This window comes from Dasypus novemcinctus, chromosome 6 (assembly GCF_030445035.2).
Source record: "Dasypus novemcinctus isolate mDasNov1 chromosome 6, mDasNov1.1.hap2, whole genome shotgun sequence".
In the NCBI taxonomy this organism is placed as follows: domain Eukaryota; kingdom Metazoa; phylum Chordata; class Mammalia; order Cingulata; family Dasypodidae; genus Dasypus; species Dasypus novemcinctus.
The window spans coordinates 15,501,239-15,520,393 of NC_080678.1; the positions used below are offsets into that span (position 1 = coordinate 15,501,239).

Consider the following 19,155-nt stretch of genomic DNA (forward strand, 5'->3'; position numbering starts at 1 on the left):
GAAAGATTTTTTCAAAACTTTCACAGCCATATATAGTAAACTTGGATTTTAGTGTGCAACTATATACTATACACGATCTTCCAGATATAAATTATAAATATGTATATAAAATTATGTAAATTATAATCAAATTCTTATACAGAATGTTTATGTTTCTCAGTCTTTTTACCTTTAATTTAGGGTTCTTTTCCTGATAAGGAAATGAACTATATAAATGTCTTCATGATCCTTTAACTACAACCAAAGTGATTTTTTCAAACACTTCTATCCAAAATTGTTTTTCTCTTTTAAATCTTCCATAAGGCTACTATTTTAACTAACTAAATAGAACTATAAACCTTTGTGTGGTGAAGGGAAAGTAGAAACCAAAGCAAGACACAAAGGATCACAAACTAAGTGATGGCCCTCTACAGGAAAATGTTAAGTGGGCAGGAAATGAAGAATTTTCAAAAGATCTAGTTTCTATGGACCAGTAAGATTGTTGCCAAGTTAAATTGGAAAAATTTAGATTTCAAAATAGGTTACTGTGGCAATGAACAAGAAATAATAAACTAATAGAGCATTAAAGATAAAAAAAGGAAATAAACTATTTGTTACTTACAAGATCCTGAACCCATTTCACCAAAATTCTTTTTCAGGTCTCTTCAAAGTCACCTCATATTACATCTACTTAATTATTTAATTCTCCACCATTAACCACCCTCCCCCAACAAGTAAATCATGGAAAGCCCCAAAGTGAACCCCAGTAATATGAGAATGGACTTTTATATCAATGGTTAGAGGAAGAATGACTTCATAAGAAAGGTGAACCAAACTGATTTTCTTTGGTTATTGTGGATAATTATGTTCAGTAAAACCACATTATATAGCACTTTAATTTGACATAAACATCTTGAATGAACTATACAAAATTAACATTTTTTACAGCATCAGAATAGTTGAATATCAGCATTTCATATGGTTCAAATTAATATAAAAATCTTAGCAAGACATTTTATTAAAGTTTTCATGTTCGTTTTGTGAGAAATGTTTTTAAAATAAGCTATAAATTATTTATAGCTTTTTGAACACACACAGTATATGCTATGAAATTCTAAACTCAGTCCTGCCCTGTCCAATGTTTTAATTATGTCTTAAATGAAGGCACAGAAGCCTTGATTATTATATTTAAAAGTGACAAAGGGAAGCAGATTTGGCTCAACTGATACAGCATCCGCCTACCACATGGGAGGTTCAGGGTTCAAATCCAGAGCCTCCTGACCTGTGTGGTGAGCTGACCCGCGCGCAGTGCTGATGTGCACAAGGAGAGCCCTGCCACGCAGGGGTGTCCACTGCGTAGGAAAACCCCATGCACAAAGAAGTGCACCCCGTAAGGAGAGCCACCCCACACAAAAAAAGTGCAGCCTGCCCAGGTGAGGCTCCACATGCGTGCGCACACACACACAGAAAGCTGACACAGCAAGATGACACAACAAAAGACACAGAATCCTGGTGCCACTGACAAGAATGCAAGCGGACACAGAGGACTACAGAGTGAATGGACACAGAGCAGAGAATGGGAGGGGGGGCGAGAATAAATAAATACATCTTTTTAAAAAAGGTGACACAAAGTGGTATTGATGGCAATATGCTGCTTGGTGAATCAAGATTTTAAAAAGATTCTTATGGTTGGAATGAAGAGATAAAATTACTAAGAACAAAATTTATAAAGCCAAATGTAAAATTCTATACTTACATTCAGAGACAGACAATACACTAATTACAACAAAGAACTCTGGCTTCAAAACAACTTATGTGAAAAAGACCTAGCTGAGAGAAAACCTTTTTTTTTTTTTTAAAGGTTTTATTTCATCTTTTTTTGAAAGGGATTTTTGCTGGTTATAGAATTCCAAGGTGACAGTATTTTTTAAAATTAATTTATTTCTTTCTCTCCCCTTCCCCGCCTTCCCCCCCAGTTGTCTATTCTCTGTGTCCATTTGCTGTGTGTTCTTCTGTGTTCGCTTGTGTCACCCGCACCTGGAATATATGTCTCATTTTTTGGGTCACCTTGCTGCGTCAGCTCTCCGTGTGTGCGGTGCCATTCTTGGGCAGGCTGCACTTTCCTTCGCGCTGGGCCGCTCTCCTTACAGGGCTCATTCCTTGCGCGTGGGGCTCCTCTATGTGGGGGATACCCCTGCGTGGCACGGCACTCCTTGCACACATCAGCACTGTACGTGAGCCAGCTCACCACACGGGTAAGGAAGCTCTAGGTTTGAAACTTGGACTTCCCGTGTGGTAGGCAGATGCCCTATCCATTGGGCCAAAAAGTGAACTATTCTCCAAATATGCCCCAGGCTTTTTTAACTTCATTTCTTTGCACATGCTATTCTTTGAACACTGGAATACCCCTACTTCTCCACCTCTTGGTCAAAATCCTATCCATCCTTAGGTCTACTACCTTGGTAACAACTTCAACTCCCTTTGCTAGCTATAATCACACCATTCCTTTGAAATCCAAGTTTATATTTCATTCAGGATATTTAACATATACTATTTTGTACCTATCTTCTTTTGGCTCTATTAAGGAGAAAGTACCAATAAAAAGGAGGAACTCTGAGGAAGAGAATCTATTACAGATGAAGACTGGAAAAACAATCAAGAAGTTTTAAGTAGGGAAACAGATGTGGCTCAAACAGCTGGGTGCCGGCCTACCACATGGGAAGTCCCAGGTTCGATTCCCAGTACCTTCTAAAGAAGACAAGCAAAACAGCAAGCTGGCTCAACAAGCTGGCAGAGTGAGCTGACAAAATGAGGAGACACAACAAGCGGGGAGCAGATATGGCTCAAGCAACTGGGTGTCTCCCTCTCGCATGGGGAGGTCCCAGGTTTGGTTCCTGGTGCCTCCTAAAAAGATGAGGAAACAAAGAGAGCATACAATGAACAGACACAGACAGCAAACAGTGAGTGTGAAGAATGAAGGTGGGAGGAGAAATAAATTTTAAGTAGAATTTATCAGAAACCATATATAAGTCAACTGGACCTCGTAGAAAGAGAGAGAAATAGGCAAATAGGAAGAGAAAACAGGAAAAATTGTGGACTGGCTTGCATTCTTATATCCAGAAGATTAAGGAAAACCAGGAAGTAGAATCTAGTAAATAATAAAGTAAGCTTCTATCTTGGAAAAAGGAGTATGGTGCCACAGTAAAGAAAAGGAGTCATTATAAGAAGGAATTTGACTTATATAGAAAATCTTTGAGCTTTTTTATTTTTGCTGACCTATTGCTTCTTCCATAAACCTCTGGTCAAGTCAATAAAGGTGATAATCACTCACACAGTTGCAGAGCCAAGTTATTACCACACAGAATGATGGTTACACCCAGAGATAAGGGGGCAGACCAGGATGTCCACAGTCCGACAAAGATAGGGATAAGGAATAGATAGTTCCCAGCAAAAAAAAAAAAGTCTCATACAAAGTCCACAAATAATTTAAGCTAAATTACACTACTAACTGTCCTCCAAAATTTGAATGTGGAAAAAGAATAAATTTACTTTATAAGCAACAGAGGGCAAAATGAGCATTAATGTATGGTAGAATATACAAGGAATTAGATTTTCGCTCACAGAAAAAAATAAGAATTAAAAACAGCCCAAATTTAATCAATGCTTTTTAAGTAATGTATAGTTCAAACAACAGTTAAAATGAAGGTCAGGGTTGGTTGAAGGTTTCTTGCTTTGAAGAGGAAGGTGAATTGACACAAAGACCCCTTGCATAGCTCAAATTCTACATAAACAATAAAAATGCATTCACATACATGAACTTTGTTTACTCTAAAATCAGTATAGATTATCAGACCAGTTATCAGGGGATTCAGCTCCTGTTTCCTGAAAGAGAATGCAATCTCCTACAAGTCCTTGAACTTCCCTAGACCATATGTTCTTCACCTGCACAAAAAGCCCACTAGCCAGGTAAGATCAATGATTTTTCAAGTTGGGCTTCAAAGTTCCCTAGGGATGAAAGGACTACATACATGCACCAGTACCTAGTTTATTTATCCAAAGATACTAGTCCCCTGAAAGAAATGAGACTGGGACACACAGGACAATATGGATGAATCCTGAAGACATTATGCTAAGTAAAATAAGCCAGACACAAAAGTACAAATATTGCATGGTCTCACTAATAAGAACCAAATACGAAGAATAAACTCATGGAGTTAAAACCTAGAGTATAGGTTATTAGGAGATAAGATGAGGGTTGTAAAGGAGTACCAGTGCTTAATGTATGCAGTTTTAATTAATTTGACTGTAAATGTGTGGAAATGGATAGAGTTGACGGCAACAGATTATAGTGAGTAGTAGGTGGTTTACAAATGGGATTGTTAGGAAAAAGGGTAGTCTAGGGATGTAAATGTCAATGAAAAGAAAGCTAGAGAATAATTTAGGGACTGAATAAACACAGTGAACCCAGAGGATGATAAGAATTGTGGTTAATAGTACAAATGCAAGAGTGTTCTTCTGAGAACTAAAACAGATGTATGTCACTATTGCAGGGAGGTGGGAATGTGGAAAAGCATGGGAAAAATACAATTAATGTAACCTATGAACTATAGTTAACAGCAATACTGTAATAGTCTTGTATCAATGCCAAAGATGTACTGTGTTAATAATAGACGGATAAGGAAAAAATAAGTGAAATATATGCTATGGACCACAGTTAGTGGTAAAAGTCTGATGATATTATCTTATATCTGTTAACAAATGTTCCACAACGGTGTGATGCATTGGTGAAGGGTTGTTGTATGAGAATTCTACACATGTGCAAGATTGTTTTGTAAGTTCACAACTTCTGTAATTAAAAAAAAAAAAAAAAAAGATATTAGTTCCTATACTTGAGAGAGTATCTTAAATCTAAATGAATTAAGAATTTTCTATTAGAAAAGTGTTTCTCTCCCAAGGAGGGGAAAACATATACATGCAAACATGGAAATAAATTCAAATAGATACCGTTTAGGAAGATTAATACAAAAACTGTTTAATATATCAAATACTTTAATAAATAAAACTTGTGTATGCTTTTGGATTTTACAAACCTGTGGATTATCCATGTACCATACAAAACTATCTTCTCTGGTATCCAGTATAAAGTACCTTCGAAGAAATTTCCCACTATTTTCATTTTCTTCAATGTCGAGAAAACCACAAATGCGATTCTGACGATCCACATAAGGCATTTCTGAGCTTGAACATTACACTGTAAAATAATAACGTTAACAGTAAGTTTCCTAGGAAAAAGAATAGTATTTTTCAGGGACTTCAAGACAAAATGTGCTACAAGATGGATTATTCAACAAGGAGCCCACTTTCCCAACATTACATAGGGTCAGTTAATGTGAATATATACAAACACTTGAAGCATGGGCAAAAATCACTTTTGGAATTAAGTTTATTATGAGTTGCTACTAAACGCAACAGTTCACACTGATGTAGGCAAAGGAAAGCTGTGGCATTTAGTTGAATAATTCACTTACTTTGGTTTTCTAAACAAACTCAAGTGAGTCAAAAAAGTAGCAATCCAAATTTTAACTTCCTTATTTATAAATTTAGACAATCTATCCTTAAGATTGTTTTAGAATATTTTTCAATTCATAAAATAATATCAATAAGTAACATTTATTGACCATTTACTATGTGCTAGGTTCCTTTTCCATGCATTATCTTATTTAATCCTTAAAATAACCCTATTAGCTAGACATCATCATCCCCAATTCACATATAAGGAATGTAACAGAGAGATGAAGTGATTTCCCCAGGTTACAAAATTTATCCAAACCTAAACTCAGATTCCTGGACACTAAAGTTCAAATTATAACCTCTATACCATCTAGTCTCTCAAAAACCCTTTAAATTGTTAAAATTAAAATGAATCAAAATAAAACAAGCTAGTATTACAGAGAATTAAAGTAGGTATTATATAGTAGTCATACATCAAAAAAATTATTTTTAACGTGAATCTGATTAAGTCTCTAGATCCTCCTATGCCCAAATACCAATTTACACTAAATACAGAATACAGAGGGATATATTAAATTGCAACACAGAGAGTCTATCAGCAAAAGGCAAGTTGTGGGAGACAATAGGACAAACAACCCAGTCTTGCCAGCAAATAAATTACTATAGGAAAAAAAGAGAAGTTAGAGAATAAAAGAGTCTTAGAGAAGGCATATCGTATTCAGATCCTAAAGTGCTAAAACATTTATAATACTGGTTAAAGTTGAAAATTACCATCTGTAGTAAAAAAGCAGTGCTCCCAACCACCATTTTTCTAAAAAATGTAGATAACGTGATTCCTTCCTGAAGTGATGGTTATTCTAAATCTGCAGCTGTTCCCTATTCTGGTACTACTTCTACAGCCAGCACTACACCACATCTTTTGGCAGGCTGAATTTATGTTGACTAGTTCTTCATTTAAAGGCTCAAGGCATGCTTAATTCACAGTGAAAATTCAATTACAATGCACCCTGGTTTAAAAAAAAAAAACAACACAATGCACCCTGGTATACTGCATGTCTATCTACATCAATATTCTTTGTGTGGCAAGAGAAATGGTGAAAAACAGCAAAATGATTTAAACAAAACTATCCATTCTTTGGTGAGTGTGCTTTTATGAATGTGGAATTTAGAGGAGATTAATAATTTCTTTAATGAACTTATCCAGTGTTAAAAATTCTAAAATCTAATTAAATTTGAAAAATTAATACATTATAATGTATACTACAGGTAAATAAAACACCAACTTATAGGATGTTTTAATGTTAGTTACTAGCAGTTTCTACATGACTGTCTCAATGCACTTCGTTTTTTCCCCTTTTGCTTATTACTGGTGCACTGTTGTTTGCATTTATTTGTTCACTTTTAAATTTTGTATAATCAATTTGATTGAAACATTCATAAGCCAAACAATCCTTCTAAAAGTGTGCAATCAATGGCATCTGATATAATCACAGAGTTGGGCATTTATCACTTCAGTCAGTATTACAGCACTTTCATTACTCCAAAAAACAAAAACAAACAAAAACCCTTCTCCTTACTAGTCATCTCTCAATCTCTCTATCCCCGCCATACATAACTACTAAACTATTTCCAACTCTATAATTGTATTTACATTTTGTATAGATGGAGTTAAACAATATGTAGTACTTTTTGTCTAGTTTCTTTCACTTAGTTTGCCTTTTTTTTTTTGCACCACTGATGTAAGATTATTAATATATAACTATCCACACTACTGTCCATAGTTCACTTTGGTTGTATTTTTGTCCCAATATCACCCTGTTAATAACATCTTGTAACATTAACATAAACTTGTCCCATTTCAGAAAAAAACTTTCTTATATATGCACTATTAACCATACTCATTTTTCACAATAGGGTTTGCTTACTACACAGTCCCATGTTTCCTATTTTAGCTTTCCTTCTAGGGATATACATGAAAAGGAGACAAAGTATCTACTTACGACTTTAAAAAACTCAGTCTTAGAATACTCACTCTAGGAGATGAGAGAAAATGAAATGTCAATATTAGGAATTAAAGACAGGTTATCACTCCACATCCTACAGATATTAAATGGATAATAAGAGAAAATTAAACAAGTATATGAGGGCAAATCTGATCGCTTAGAGGAAATGGACAATTTCCTTGAAAACTATAACTTTGACAAAAGATGACACAAGATATAAAAGAAATCTGAATTGCCTTATATGCTTTAAATAAAGCAAATGAGGAAGTGGATGTGACCCAAGCGACTGGACTCCCGTCTACCATATAGGAGATCCAGCATCTGATTCCCAGGGCCTCCTGGTGAAGGCAAGCTGGCTTGCTCAAAGTGCCAGCCCACACAGGAGTGCTGGCCGGTGCAGCAAGTTGGCCTGAGCAGAGAGGTGGTGCAGCAAGATGACTCAACAAAAAAAGACACAAAGGAGAGACAATAAGAGACACAGCAGACCAGGGAGCTGAGGTGGCCCAAGAGATTGAGCACCTATCTCCTACTCCGGAAGGTGCCGGTGCCGCCGCCGCCTACAGATAAGACAAGCAGACACAGAAGAACACACAGCAAATGGACACAAAGAGCAGAAAACTGGGGGGTGGGGTTGGGGGGGCTAATAAATCTCTTTTTTAAATAAATAAATAAAGCAAATGAATTCTTTATGAAAACCCATCTAAAAAGAAAAGTCCAAGCCCAAAAGGTTTTACCTAATCATTTAATGAAGAAAAAATTGCAAATCTTCAATAAATTCTTTCAGTACACTGGAGAAAACAGCTCCTAACTTATTCTAAGACCAACATCACCCTAATATCAAAATCTAACAAAGATATGACAAAAAAGAAAATGAAGGATCATATATCTCTCATGAATACAGATACAAATTCCTAACAAAATATTAGCGAATCAAAACCAAACATAGATAAAAAGGATAATGTATCATGATTAAGTTAAATTCATTACAGGAACACAAGATTTGTTTAACAGAAAACCAACTTATATACTCAACATACATTAACTATTAACAGAAATTAAAACCATATGATCTCAATATATTTAGAAAAAGCCTTTACAAAATTCAGCATTTGTGCATGATAAACACTAAGCAAATGGATGAGAAGGGAACTTAATCCAATAAAGGGCATCTATGAAAATCCCAGGGCTATCATCACACATAATGGTGAAAGGCTGAACTGCTTCCCCTAGATCAGGGAAAGGTAAGGCTATCTAATCTCATCATTTCTATTCAACATTTAGTTTAGATCCTGGCCATTGTAGTAAGGCAATGAAAAAAAGAGAGATACAGATCAGAAAGGAAGAAGTTTAACATTTACTATTACTTGTGTAGAAAATCCTAAGGAATCTACAAGCTATTAGAAGTAATAAATGAATTTAGGAAGGTCACAGGATACAAGGTTAATATGCAAAAACCATGCATATTTCCTATAGTAGCAAACAATTAAAAAATGAAATTTTAGAAATTTCATTTAGAATAACATCACAAAGTATAAAATACATAGAAATAAATATAACAAAAGACATGAAAGAACTCTACATTGACAACTACAAAAACAAATAGAAATTAAAAGAGGAGCAAAATAAATAGAGAGCTATATAATGTTCATGGAATGGAACACTCAAAAATAAAGTTAAAAATTAAAATTGTAAGAAATTAATCTACAAACTATTAAATTGATCAATGGATTCAATACAAATCCCAAAAGTTTCAGCAGGATTTTTTTTTAATTGACACCACAGCTCTACCACATATACTAAAATGCAAATGGCCTGGAAAAGCCAAATCTATTTCCCAAAGAACTAATTAGGAAAATTTAAACTACCAATTTCAAGACCTATGATAAAGCTATAGCAATAAAGGTAGTATAGGACTGATAAAATGTCAATGGAACAGAACAGAGTCCAAAAAAAGACTTTTGATAAAGATATCAAGGCAATTCCACAGGGAAAAGAATAGTCTTTTCAGCAAATGGTACTAGAATAATTGTCTCTCCATGTAACAAATTAAGTAACTCAAAACAGATTAGAGGACTAAGGTAAATGGTAAAATGATAATGCTAGTACAGGAGAAAATCTTCAAGGCCTTGGGATAGGAAAAGATTTCTTAAATAAGACTTAACATCAAACAAAATAAAAATTTAATATATTGGACCTTATCAAAATTTAAAACTTCTGCTATTCAAAAGACACCATTAAGAAATGAAAAGACAACCTACAGAATGGGAACAAATACTCAATATACATATATCTATCAAACTCATATCCAAGAACAGGTAAAGATTATGATTCAAAAATAACATAACCAAACGAAAGATTCTTTGCCTATTTTTGCAAAACTGGCAAAGAATTTGAGCTGGCAATTTGACAAAGACAAATGGCAAAAAAGCACATAAAAAGATGCTCATCATCAGTTAGCAAGGTATCACCAATGAAATACCACTATATACCTATTAGAATTGTTAAAACAATAACAACAAAACAAAACAAAACAAAACAAAAAACTCTTTTGTCAAGAATTTGGAACAACTAAACTCTCATATGATGCTAAGGAGAAAACAAAATGGCACAGCAACTTTGGAAAACTGTTTTGCAGCTTCTTATAAAGATAAACATAAACTTAAAATATGACCTGGCAATTCCACTCCTAAGTGTTTACCTAAATGAATTGAAAATGTATGCTTCCACAAAAACTGGCATGCATTTGTTTATAGCAGCATTATTCATAATTGGCAAAATCCAGTAACTATCCAAACGTCCTTCAACTGGACAGTGTATAAACAAACTGTGGTATAGTAATACAATGGAAAACTCAACAAGAAAAAGAAATCATTGACACATACTATATGGATGAATTGCCAATGTATTTTGCTAAGTGAAAGAAGTCAGTCAAACACTGTGTAATTCCATTTAGATGATACTTCGGAAGAAGAAAAACTATACAGAGTACATAAGACTTGCCATGGGCTTGGGATATGGGAAGGAACGGACTACAAAGGAACATGAGGGAATTTTTTTGGTGATATGTCTTGTGGTAGTACTTAAGTCATTGTATGCTTTTCTCAAAATTCATGGAACTGTGCATTAAAATGAATAAAATTTACTGTATTTAAATTATATCTCTTTTGAATGTAACATTTAAAAAAAAGAAGGTAAAAAAAGAGAAAAACTTTATAAAGTTAAAAAAAAAATTATATCTCTAAAATCCTGAGTTTAAAAAAAAGAGAGATACCATACACACCCACCAGAATGGCTAAAAATTAAACAGACTGACACCAAAACTTGTCAAGGATCAGAAGAAACCAGAACACTGCTGATGGTTAATGTAAAATGGGACAATCACTTTGGAAAATGTCTGGCAATTTCTTAAAAAACTACACATATAGAGGAACAGATGTGGCTCAAGCAGCTGAGTGCCTGCTTCCTACATGGAAGGTCTCTGGTCTGGTCCCTGCTGCCTCCTAAAAACAAAAACAAACAAATGAAAAATAAATAAACTCAGGGGAGCCAATGTGGTTCAGTGGTTGAGTGCCAGCTTCCTGTGTAAGCGGTCCCAGGTTCAATGCCCAGCCCCGTACCTCAAAAAAACACACAAAAAACACATATAGCTATACCATGATCCAGCTGTTCCACTCCTAGGTATTTGCCCAAGAGAAATGAAAACATATATGCACACAAAGACGTATTTACAAATGTTTATAACAGTTTTAACCACAATTGACCCAAGCTGGAAAGAACCCAAATTTCCATCAGCAAGTGAATATTTTTTTAATATGGTATATCCACACAATGAAATAACATTCTGTAGCAAAAAGAGGAAATACTGGTACATACAAAAATATGGATTAATTTCAAAATCATTATACAAAATGATAAAAAGCCAGACATAAAAGGTACATACTGTAAGGTTTCATTTACATAAAATTTGAATAAATGCAAACTAGCCTAAGGGACACAATGCAGATCAGGTGTAGCTTGGAGCTGGGGTTGGAGGGAAGGATGGACTGACTACAAGAGGCACAAAAATAATTTTCATGGTTATATCCATGCTCTGTATTCTTGGCTGTGGACTTGGTCAAAGCTCATCAAATAGTACAATTTAAATGTATACTGTTTTTTGCATATAATTTCTACCTCAAAAAGGTAGTTAAAATTCCAGTAGCAATAAAAAAAATCACTGATAATTTGACTACAGATAATTTTTTATAAATTATTTATACTTGCATGGCAAAAACCTGACGAGCAAGAGTACTCTCCTTAAAATTTAAAGAGCATTCAAAAATTTAAAAAGGAAATATACCAAATGTTCAAAAGAAAAATGAGCAAAAGACATGAACAAATATTTTGTACAAAAAGATATAAAAGTGGCTCTTAAAGGAAATGCTCAATTTCACCCATAATAAAAGAAATCAAATAACTGTACAGAAATCCATGCAATAGTACTGAAATCATAAAAAGAGGCAAGCCGACTTTATGTGCCTCCTGATAGAAGAATACAAACATTATCTATGAAACACTTTTGGGGTGAAAAAAACAACCTGAATCTGATTAAGCCCCTAGATTCTACTACCAATTCATAGGAAATACAGAGGACAGAGGAAGAACATGTTAAACTTACACCAGTGATACAATTAGTAAAATCCAGGCTGTGAGACCTTTCTCAGGACAAACAACATGATTTCTTAAATAAAAATAATAATTGTAAAAAAATCCAAGGGGTGGAAGGAGGAAATTATGGTATTAAAAGACTTAAAGTCATTGTTCAATCCTAACATGTAGACCTTATATAAAACCTATTTTTCAAAAACTATTTATGAGAGCGGAGTGGGTATAGCTCAGTAGTTGAGTGCATGCTTCGTATGTCCAAAGTCCCAGGTTCAATCCCTGGTAGCACCAAAACAAAAGCAAAAAACTACTTACGAGAGACTTGTGGGAAGATTATGGTAGAGGAGGAAGCTCCAAAAATCAGTCTCTCCATCAGAACAACTATTAAAGTAGGGACTGTCTGAATAAAGTATTTTGAAATTCCAGATTTTAAGAGAACACTGTACAGCATATAGGGAAGGGCAGGCAGGAGGAAGAGGCTGGTAAGTTATGGTAAATGCCAGTAAATTGCTTGCTGGGTGCCACAGTTACTATCATCCACTCTCACAGCAGGCAGCAATGGGGTCTGGCCCCTGGTATAGCTTGCTGGCACCAGAAAGGGACATAAAAATCCACTTCCCCAAAATCCAGGGTGGGTGCAGCAGTTCGATATGGTTATGAATTTCAAAAATAGATATTAAATCATGTTTGTAATCTGGTCTGTACCTGGGCGTGATTAAGTTATGATTAGGATTTTGATTGGGGCGTTGGCAAAGGACAGAGTTGAGGGTTTTTGATGTTGGAGTTTTGATACTGCAGTTTGATGCTGAAGCCTTAAGCTGGAGCCCCTGGAAATAAGCTCACAGAGGAAACAGAAGCAAGCCCTGGGAAGACAGGAACCCTGAACCCAAAGAGAAGCAAGACCCTGGAAGAGAGGAACCCAGGAAGCCTGAACCCTCCCAGACATCGGCAGCCATCTTGCTCCAACACGTGAAAATAGATTTTGGTGAGGGAAGTAACTTATGCTTATGGCCTGGTATCTGTAAGTTCCTACCACAAATAAATACCCTTTACAAAAAACCCAACCAATTTCTGGTATTTTGCATCAGCACCCCTTTGGCTGACTAACACAGTGGGCACAGGCCAACCACTTATCATGGTTTTTGGTCAGCTACTTTGGATTGCGGGGGACCAAGCTCCGAGGGTAACCATTATTGAAACCCACCCTGGACAAAGATGGCGGAGAAGACTTAAAGACAGTATGATTTTTCAGAGTTGTGGAGAAGAGCTGAAGGGCTCCATTTGCTGGGAAGGTCAAGAAGGTACAGCTTTGGGGAGCAGCTCCTGGCACCCTTCCTAGCCCCTGCCTAATCCCCTCTCCAGGGAAGTTTGGAGCAGCCAGTGCTCCCAATGTGGGTTCCTGGCCTTGTTTCAGCTGGGGAAAAAAACTGACTTAGGAAATTCCTCTCTGAAGTACCTTCTCCTTCTAGAATATGCCCTCCAACAAAAACAGCTTGAGACAACAAAAGCAGTATAATTAACAATTCAGGCAGACTGTCTGGGACAAAGGCTTACCTGCTTTAAGACCTAAGACCTACAGTGGAACACCACACAGAGGGAGAAGAGAGGTCGCTTGGGAAGTAAAGGGGACGTTCAAACTTCTGTAAACAGGGGAACTCCTAAGGCCTCTATCAAGCACAAGCCAAGGACAAGACCGAGGCTCAGAAAAGTCAGGGAGGACCTTGCACTTTGCACTCACTTTGGGTGGACCTTCCTGATAGGAAGGCTGACATTCAAGAAAATTTCTTTCATATCACCAGGTGGATACAAACTTAAAAAACAGACACCGCAGGAAATAAATCCCAGAGTTAACATTTTAAAATATTAAATATCAAGTGTACAACAAAAGAATTCAAGACAAAGAAACAGGAAATGATGGCCCATCCAAAGGAAGAGGATAAAAATCCAGAAAACAGGACGTGAATGTGGCTCAAACGACTGGCCTCTGTCCACCATGTGGGAGGCCCCAGGTTCAATTCCCACGGCCTCCTGGCAAAGGCAAGTTGGCCTGCGCCATGGAAAGCTGGCACAGCAAGTTGACGCAACACAGGGAAACAAGCAGATACAGAAGAACACGCAGCGAATGGACAGAGAGAGCAGACAGCGAGCACAAGTGGCAAGGGGTGGGAGATAAAGAAATTTTTAAAAATAGGGCAAAACTTAAAAAAAAAAAAACTCCAGAAAACATCAACTAAGAAGCCCCAGACCGTGGACATAAAAGGACAAAGACTTTTTTTAAAAATCTTCAATATGCTCAAGGAGATGAAGGAAAATACAGAAAAAGAACTAAAGGATATTAGAAAAATAAATAACAATATGACAATCTGAATAAAAAGATAGTTTTTAAAAGGAACCAAATAGAACATTGGAGATGAAGACCACAATGACAGAAATGAAAAATTCCCAGTATTTCAACAGCAGACGTGTTCAATCAGTGAACTCAAAGATAAGTGAAATGTCAGGTTGAGGAGCACAAACAAAGAAGAATTATAAAAAGCAGAAATAGTTTGAAACCTCTGGGACATGATAAAAGTGTACTAATACATGCGTTATAGGGGTCCAAGAAGAAGACAGAGAGAAAAGGGCAAAAGGAATATTCAAAGAAATAATGACAGAAAACTACCCAAACATAGCATATGATGCAAATATGCACATCCAAGAAGTCCAGAGAACACCAGACCGGATAAACTTGAAGGTAAAGAAATGCCCTGTCATCTATTTATCAAACTGTCTAATGCAAAGGACAAAGAGAGAATTCTGAAAGTTTCAAGAGAAAAGCAACATATAATAAACAAGGGCATCCCAATTAGATTAAATGTCAACTTCTCATCAGAAACCACGGAGGTAAGTAGGCAGTGAGTTGAAATACTTTAAGTGCTAAAAGAAAACATATACCAAGTAAAAGTAATTTTTGGATAGACTGTCAAAAATAAGGAAGAGTTTAAGGTATTCCCAGATAAACAAAAACTGAGGGGGTTCATAACCACTTACAAGCAATGCTAAATGGAGTTATTCAGACTGAAAGGAAAGTACAATAAACTATGGTTCAAAGTGGCATTAAGAAATAAAGACCTACAGGAAAGGTAAGCAACTGGATAATTATAAATGCCAGTACTATTATATTGCATTGTTCAACGGTAACTCCACTTCTTACTCCCTACAGGTGCTAAAAGGCAAATACACAAAAAGTAATAATAATCACAAAGTTGTGTTTTCATCACCACAATCAAAATTATAGAACCAATTTTCATTACTCTGAAATAGTATACTAAAATCCACTGATTGGACACTTTGGAGATTATATGGTATGTGAAGATTTATCTCAAAAAAAATTACTTTTAAAAAAGTTATGATTACTCTATGGTTGTGGACATACTATGCTGGAATCAAATCAGATATGAATGTTATATATTCAAGGTGCTAAATTTTAACTCCATGGTAACAAGAAAAATAAGTGAAAAATATATCCAGATAGAAATAAGAGGGGACTCAATATGGTACAAAACCAAAAATAGATACATTAATAAATAAATAGGAAAGTAGGCATTAACAGAAGAATTTAGGGACAAAACAGGTATAAGACTTAGATAGATTAATTAGCAAAATGACAGAAGTCCTGCATTACCAATATTGACTTTAAATGTAAATAGATTAAACATCTAGTCAAAAGGCAAAGACTGGCAGAATGGATAAAAAAGCATTACCCAATTACATGCTGTCTACAAGCGACCTTAAATTCAAAGACATAAGTAGGTTGAAGTTGAAAAAAATGGGGAAAAAAATATAACAGGCAGGTAGCAACCAAGAAAGCTGGGGGTAGCTATACAAATAGCAGACAAAATAGACTTTAAGTCAAAAACAGTTATGAGGGACAAAGACAATCATCATATACTGATAAAAGAGTCAATTCAACAAGAATATATAACAATCATAAATATATATGCACCAAACAGCAAAGATCCAAAACATAAAGCAAATACTGACAAATTTGAAGGGAGAAACACAGTTCTACACGAGTAAAAGACTTTAATCCACCATTTTCAATAATGGGCTGAACATCTAGACAGATGATCAATAAGGAATACAAGACTTGAACAATACTCAAATTAACTAGACCTAACAGACATATACAGAACACATCACTGTCAACAAGACAATACACATTCTTCTCAATGCAATATGGTTCACTCTCCAGGATACATCATATCTTAGGTCAGAAAACAAGTCTCAGTAAATTAAAAAATATTGAAATCACAAAATGTACCTTCTCCAAACACAATGAAATTACCCTAGGAATCATTAACAGAGGAAGAAATGGAAACTTCACTAATATGTGGAAATTAAACAATGTACATGTAAACAACCAATGGGTTAAGGAAGTAATCACAAGAGAAATTAGGAAATATCATGAGGCAAATGGCAAATGAGATGCAGCAAAGGCAGTGCTTAGAGGAAAATTTATACCTCTAAATGCGTACATTAAAAAGAAGAAAGATTTTCAATCAGAGACCTAATTTCAAAAACTTAAAAAATCTAGTAAAAGAGCCAATTATACCCAAAGCAAGCAGAAGGAAGGAATAAGAAAGATTAGAAGAGAATTAAATAGAACATTTAAAAAGAGAGAATCAACAAAACCAAAAGTTGGTTCTTTGAAAAATCAATAAAATTGACAAACCTTTAGCCAGACTAATAGAAAAAATGGAGAGAGAGAAGACATGAGACTAAAATTAGATATGGGGGACATTACTGCCAACCCCACTGAAATAAAAAGAAATATAAGAGGACAGTATGAACAACTGTACGCCAACAAATTAAGATAACCTAGATGAAATGGACAATTCCAGAGATAAACAAACTACCTATACTGACTCAAGAAGAAATAAAAGATCTTAACAAGCTAGTAACTATGAAAAAAGATTGAATCAGGAATCAAAAACATTCCAACAAAGAAAAGCCCAGAACCAGATGCCTTCACTTCACAAAGAAATTTTAAAAAACATTCCAAGGAGAGTTAGCACCAATCCCGCTCAAATTCTTAAAAAAAAAAAAAACAACTAAAGAAGAGGGAGCACTCCCTAATTCATTCTACAAAGCCAACATCACCCTCTCACTCTCATACCAAAGGCAGATAAAGATACAAAAAACCCAAATTATAGGCCAATATCCCTTAAGAATATATTAATAGATACAAAAATCCTCAACAAACTACTAGTAAATCAAACCCAACAGCATACTAAAAGAATTTTACATCATGATCAAGTAGAATTTATCACAGGTATACAAGAGTGGTTCAAAATACGAAAGTCTATTAATGTAATGCACCACTATATTAGTCTGCCAAAGGGCTGCCAATGCAAAGTACCAGAAATCTGTTCGCTTTTATAAAGGGCATTTATTTGTGGTAAAAACTTACAGTTCCAAGGCTGTGAAAAGCCCAACTCAAGACACCATAATAAGTGCTTTCTCACCGAAGTCAGCTGCCAAGGGTTGAAGCAAGATAGTGGGTGATCTCTACTTGATCTCTCCTTTCCCTCAGAACATTCTCTCTCAGGCTGAACTGCTCTGCTTTCTTCAGCTGCAAGTTGGCATAGGGCTTGGCTCTTAGGGCTTTCTATATCAGTCTTGGCTGTTCTGCTCTCTTTCCAATTTCAGCTGTAAACCATCAGGCAAATGGTTCATCTCTCCCCAGGGCCTCAGCTGTCTGAGTCTTCTTTCTGCCACACATAAGGATCAAAAATGACAGAGCTCTCTCTTCCTGTGTCTAACTCAGTGAGTGTTCATATCTATCAGACCCAGCAAAGGGGGCAGGGACTCAACATGAATCAGGTGCAGGAACTCAACTTGAGTCACAACTTACTGAGTAGTCAAAATATCCCTAAAACAAGCTTAACAGGTAATCTAATCAAAGGCACTCAAACGAATTTGATGCAATGAAAGGTATCACAAACCTGAGGAACAGATTAGTTTTTACAAACATAACCTTTCTCTTTTTGAGATTCATAAAATAATCTCCAACAGCCACAACCACATTAACAGAATGAAGGGGAAAAACAACACATGATCATCTCAGTTGACACAGAAAAGATATTTGACAAAACCCAGCACTTCTTAATAAAAACAGAACATGAGGAATAGAAGGCAACCTCCACATCATTATTAAGGGCACACATGAAAAACCCACACCTAGCGTCATACTTAATGGTAAAAGACTGAAAAACTTTCCCTCTAAGATCAGGGACAAGATAGGGATGCCCTGTCACCCCTGTTATTTCCATTGTTTTGAAGTTTTGCCAGAGCAAATTCAGGAAGAAAAAGAAACAAAAGGCATCCAAACTGGAAAGGAAGAAGTAAAACTTTCCTTATTTGCAGATAACATGATCTCATAAACAGAAAATCCTGGAAAGCCCACAACAAAACTCCTAGAGCTAATAAATGAATTCAGCAAAGGTGCAGGGTACAAGATCAACACCCAAAAATCAATATGGTTTCTATACACTAGTAACAAACAATCAGAAAAAGAAATCAAGAGAAAAATTCCATTTACAATAGCAACTAAAAGAATCAAATGCCTAGGAATAAATCTAACCAAAGATATAAAAGGAATTGTATACACACAACAACAAAACACTAAAAGAAATAAAATAAGACCTAAATAAACAGAAGGACTTCCAATGTTCATGGATTGTGAGACTAAATATTAAGATGTTAACTGCAGGGAAGCAGATGTGGCTCAAGCAGTTGGACATCTGCCTACCACATGGGAGTTCCCAGGTTCTATTCCCTGTGCCTCCTAAAGCAAACAAGCAGAATAGCTAGGGAAGCGGATGTGGCTCAAGCAAATGAGTTTCCACCTACCACATGGGAGGTCGATGATTCGGTTCCCAGTGTTTTAAACAAAACAAAACAAAACAAAACAAAACAAAAGACAGCTAGCTGACGCGATTGCCTGTTGACAGCCTGGAACGGCAAGATGAGGCAA

At 35.7% G+C, this 19,155-nt stretch overlaps 1 protein-coding gene across 9 annotated transcripts in view; it reads right to left on the reverse strand.

The window, feature by feature from the left end:
- PLEKHA1 (pleckstrin homology domain containing A1) overlaps positions 1 to 19,155 on the reverse strand; it is a 75,532-nt gene that overhangs the window by 45,276 nt on the left and 11,101 nt on the right. For all 9 annotated transcript variants that reach the window (XM_012527661.4, XM_004464808.5, XM_012527660.4 and 6 more), the window contains exon 2: positions 5,070 to 5,230. In XM_012527661.4, coding sequence (XP_012383115.1) covers positions 5,070 to 5,210 — 141 coding nt within the window. In that variant the 5' untranslated portion in view covers positions 5,211 to 5,230. The remainder of the gene's footprint in view (positions 1 to 5,069; positions 5,231 to 19,155) is intronic.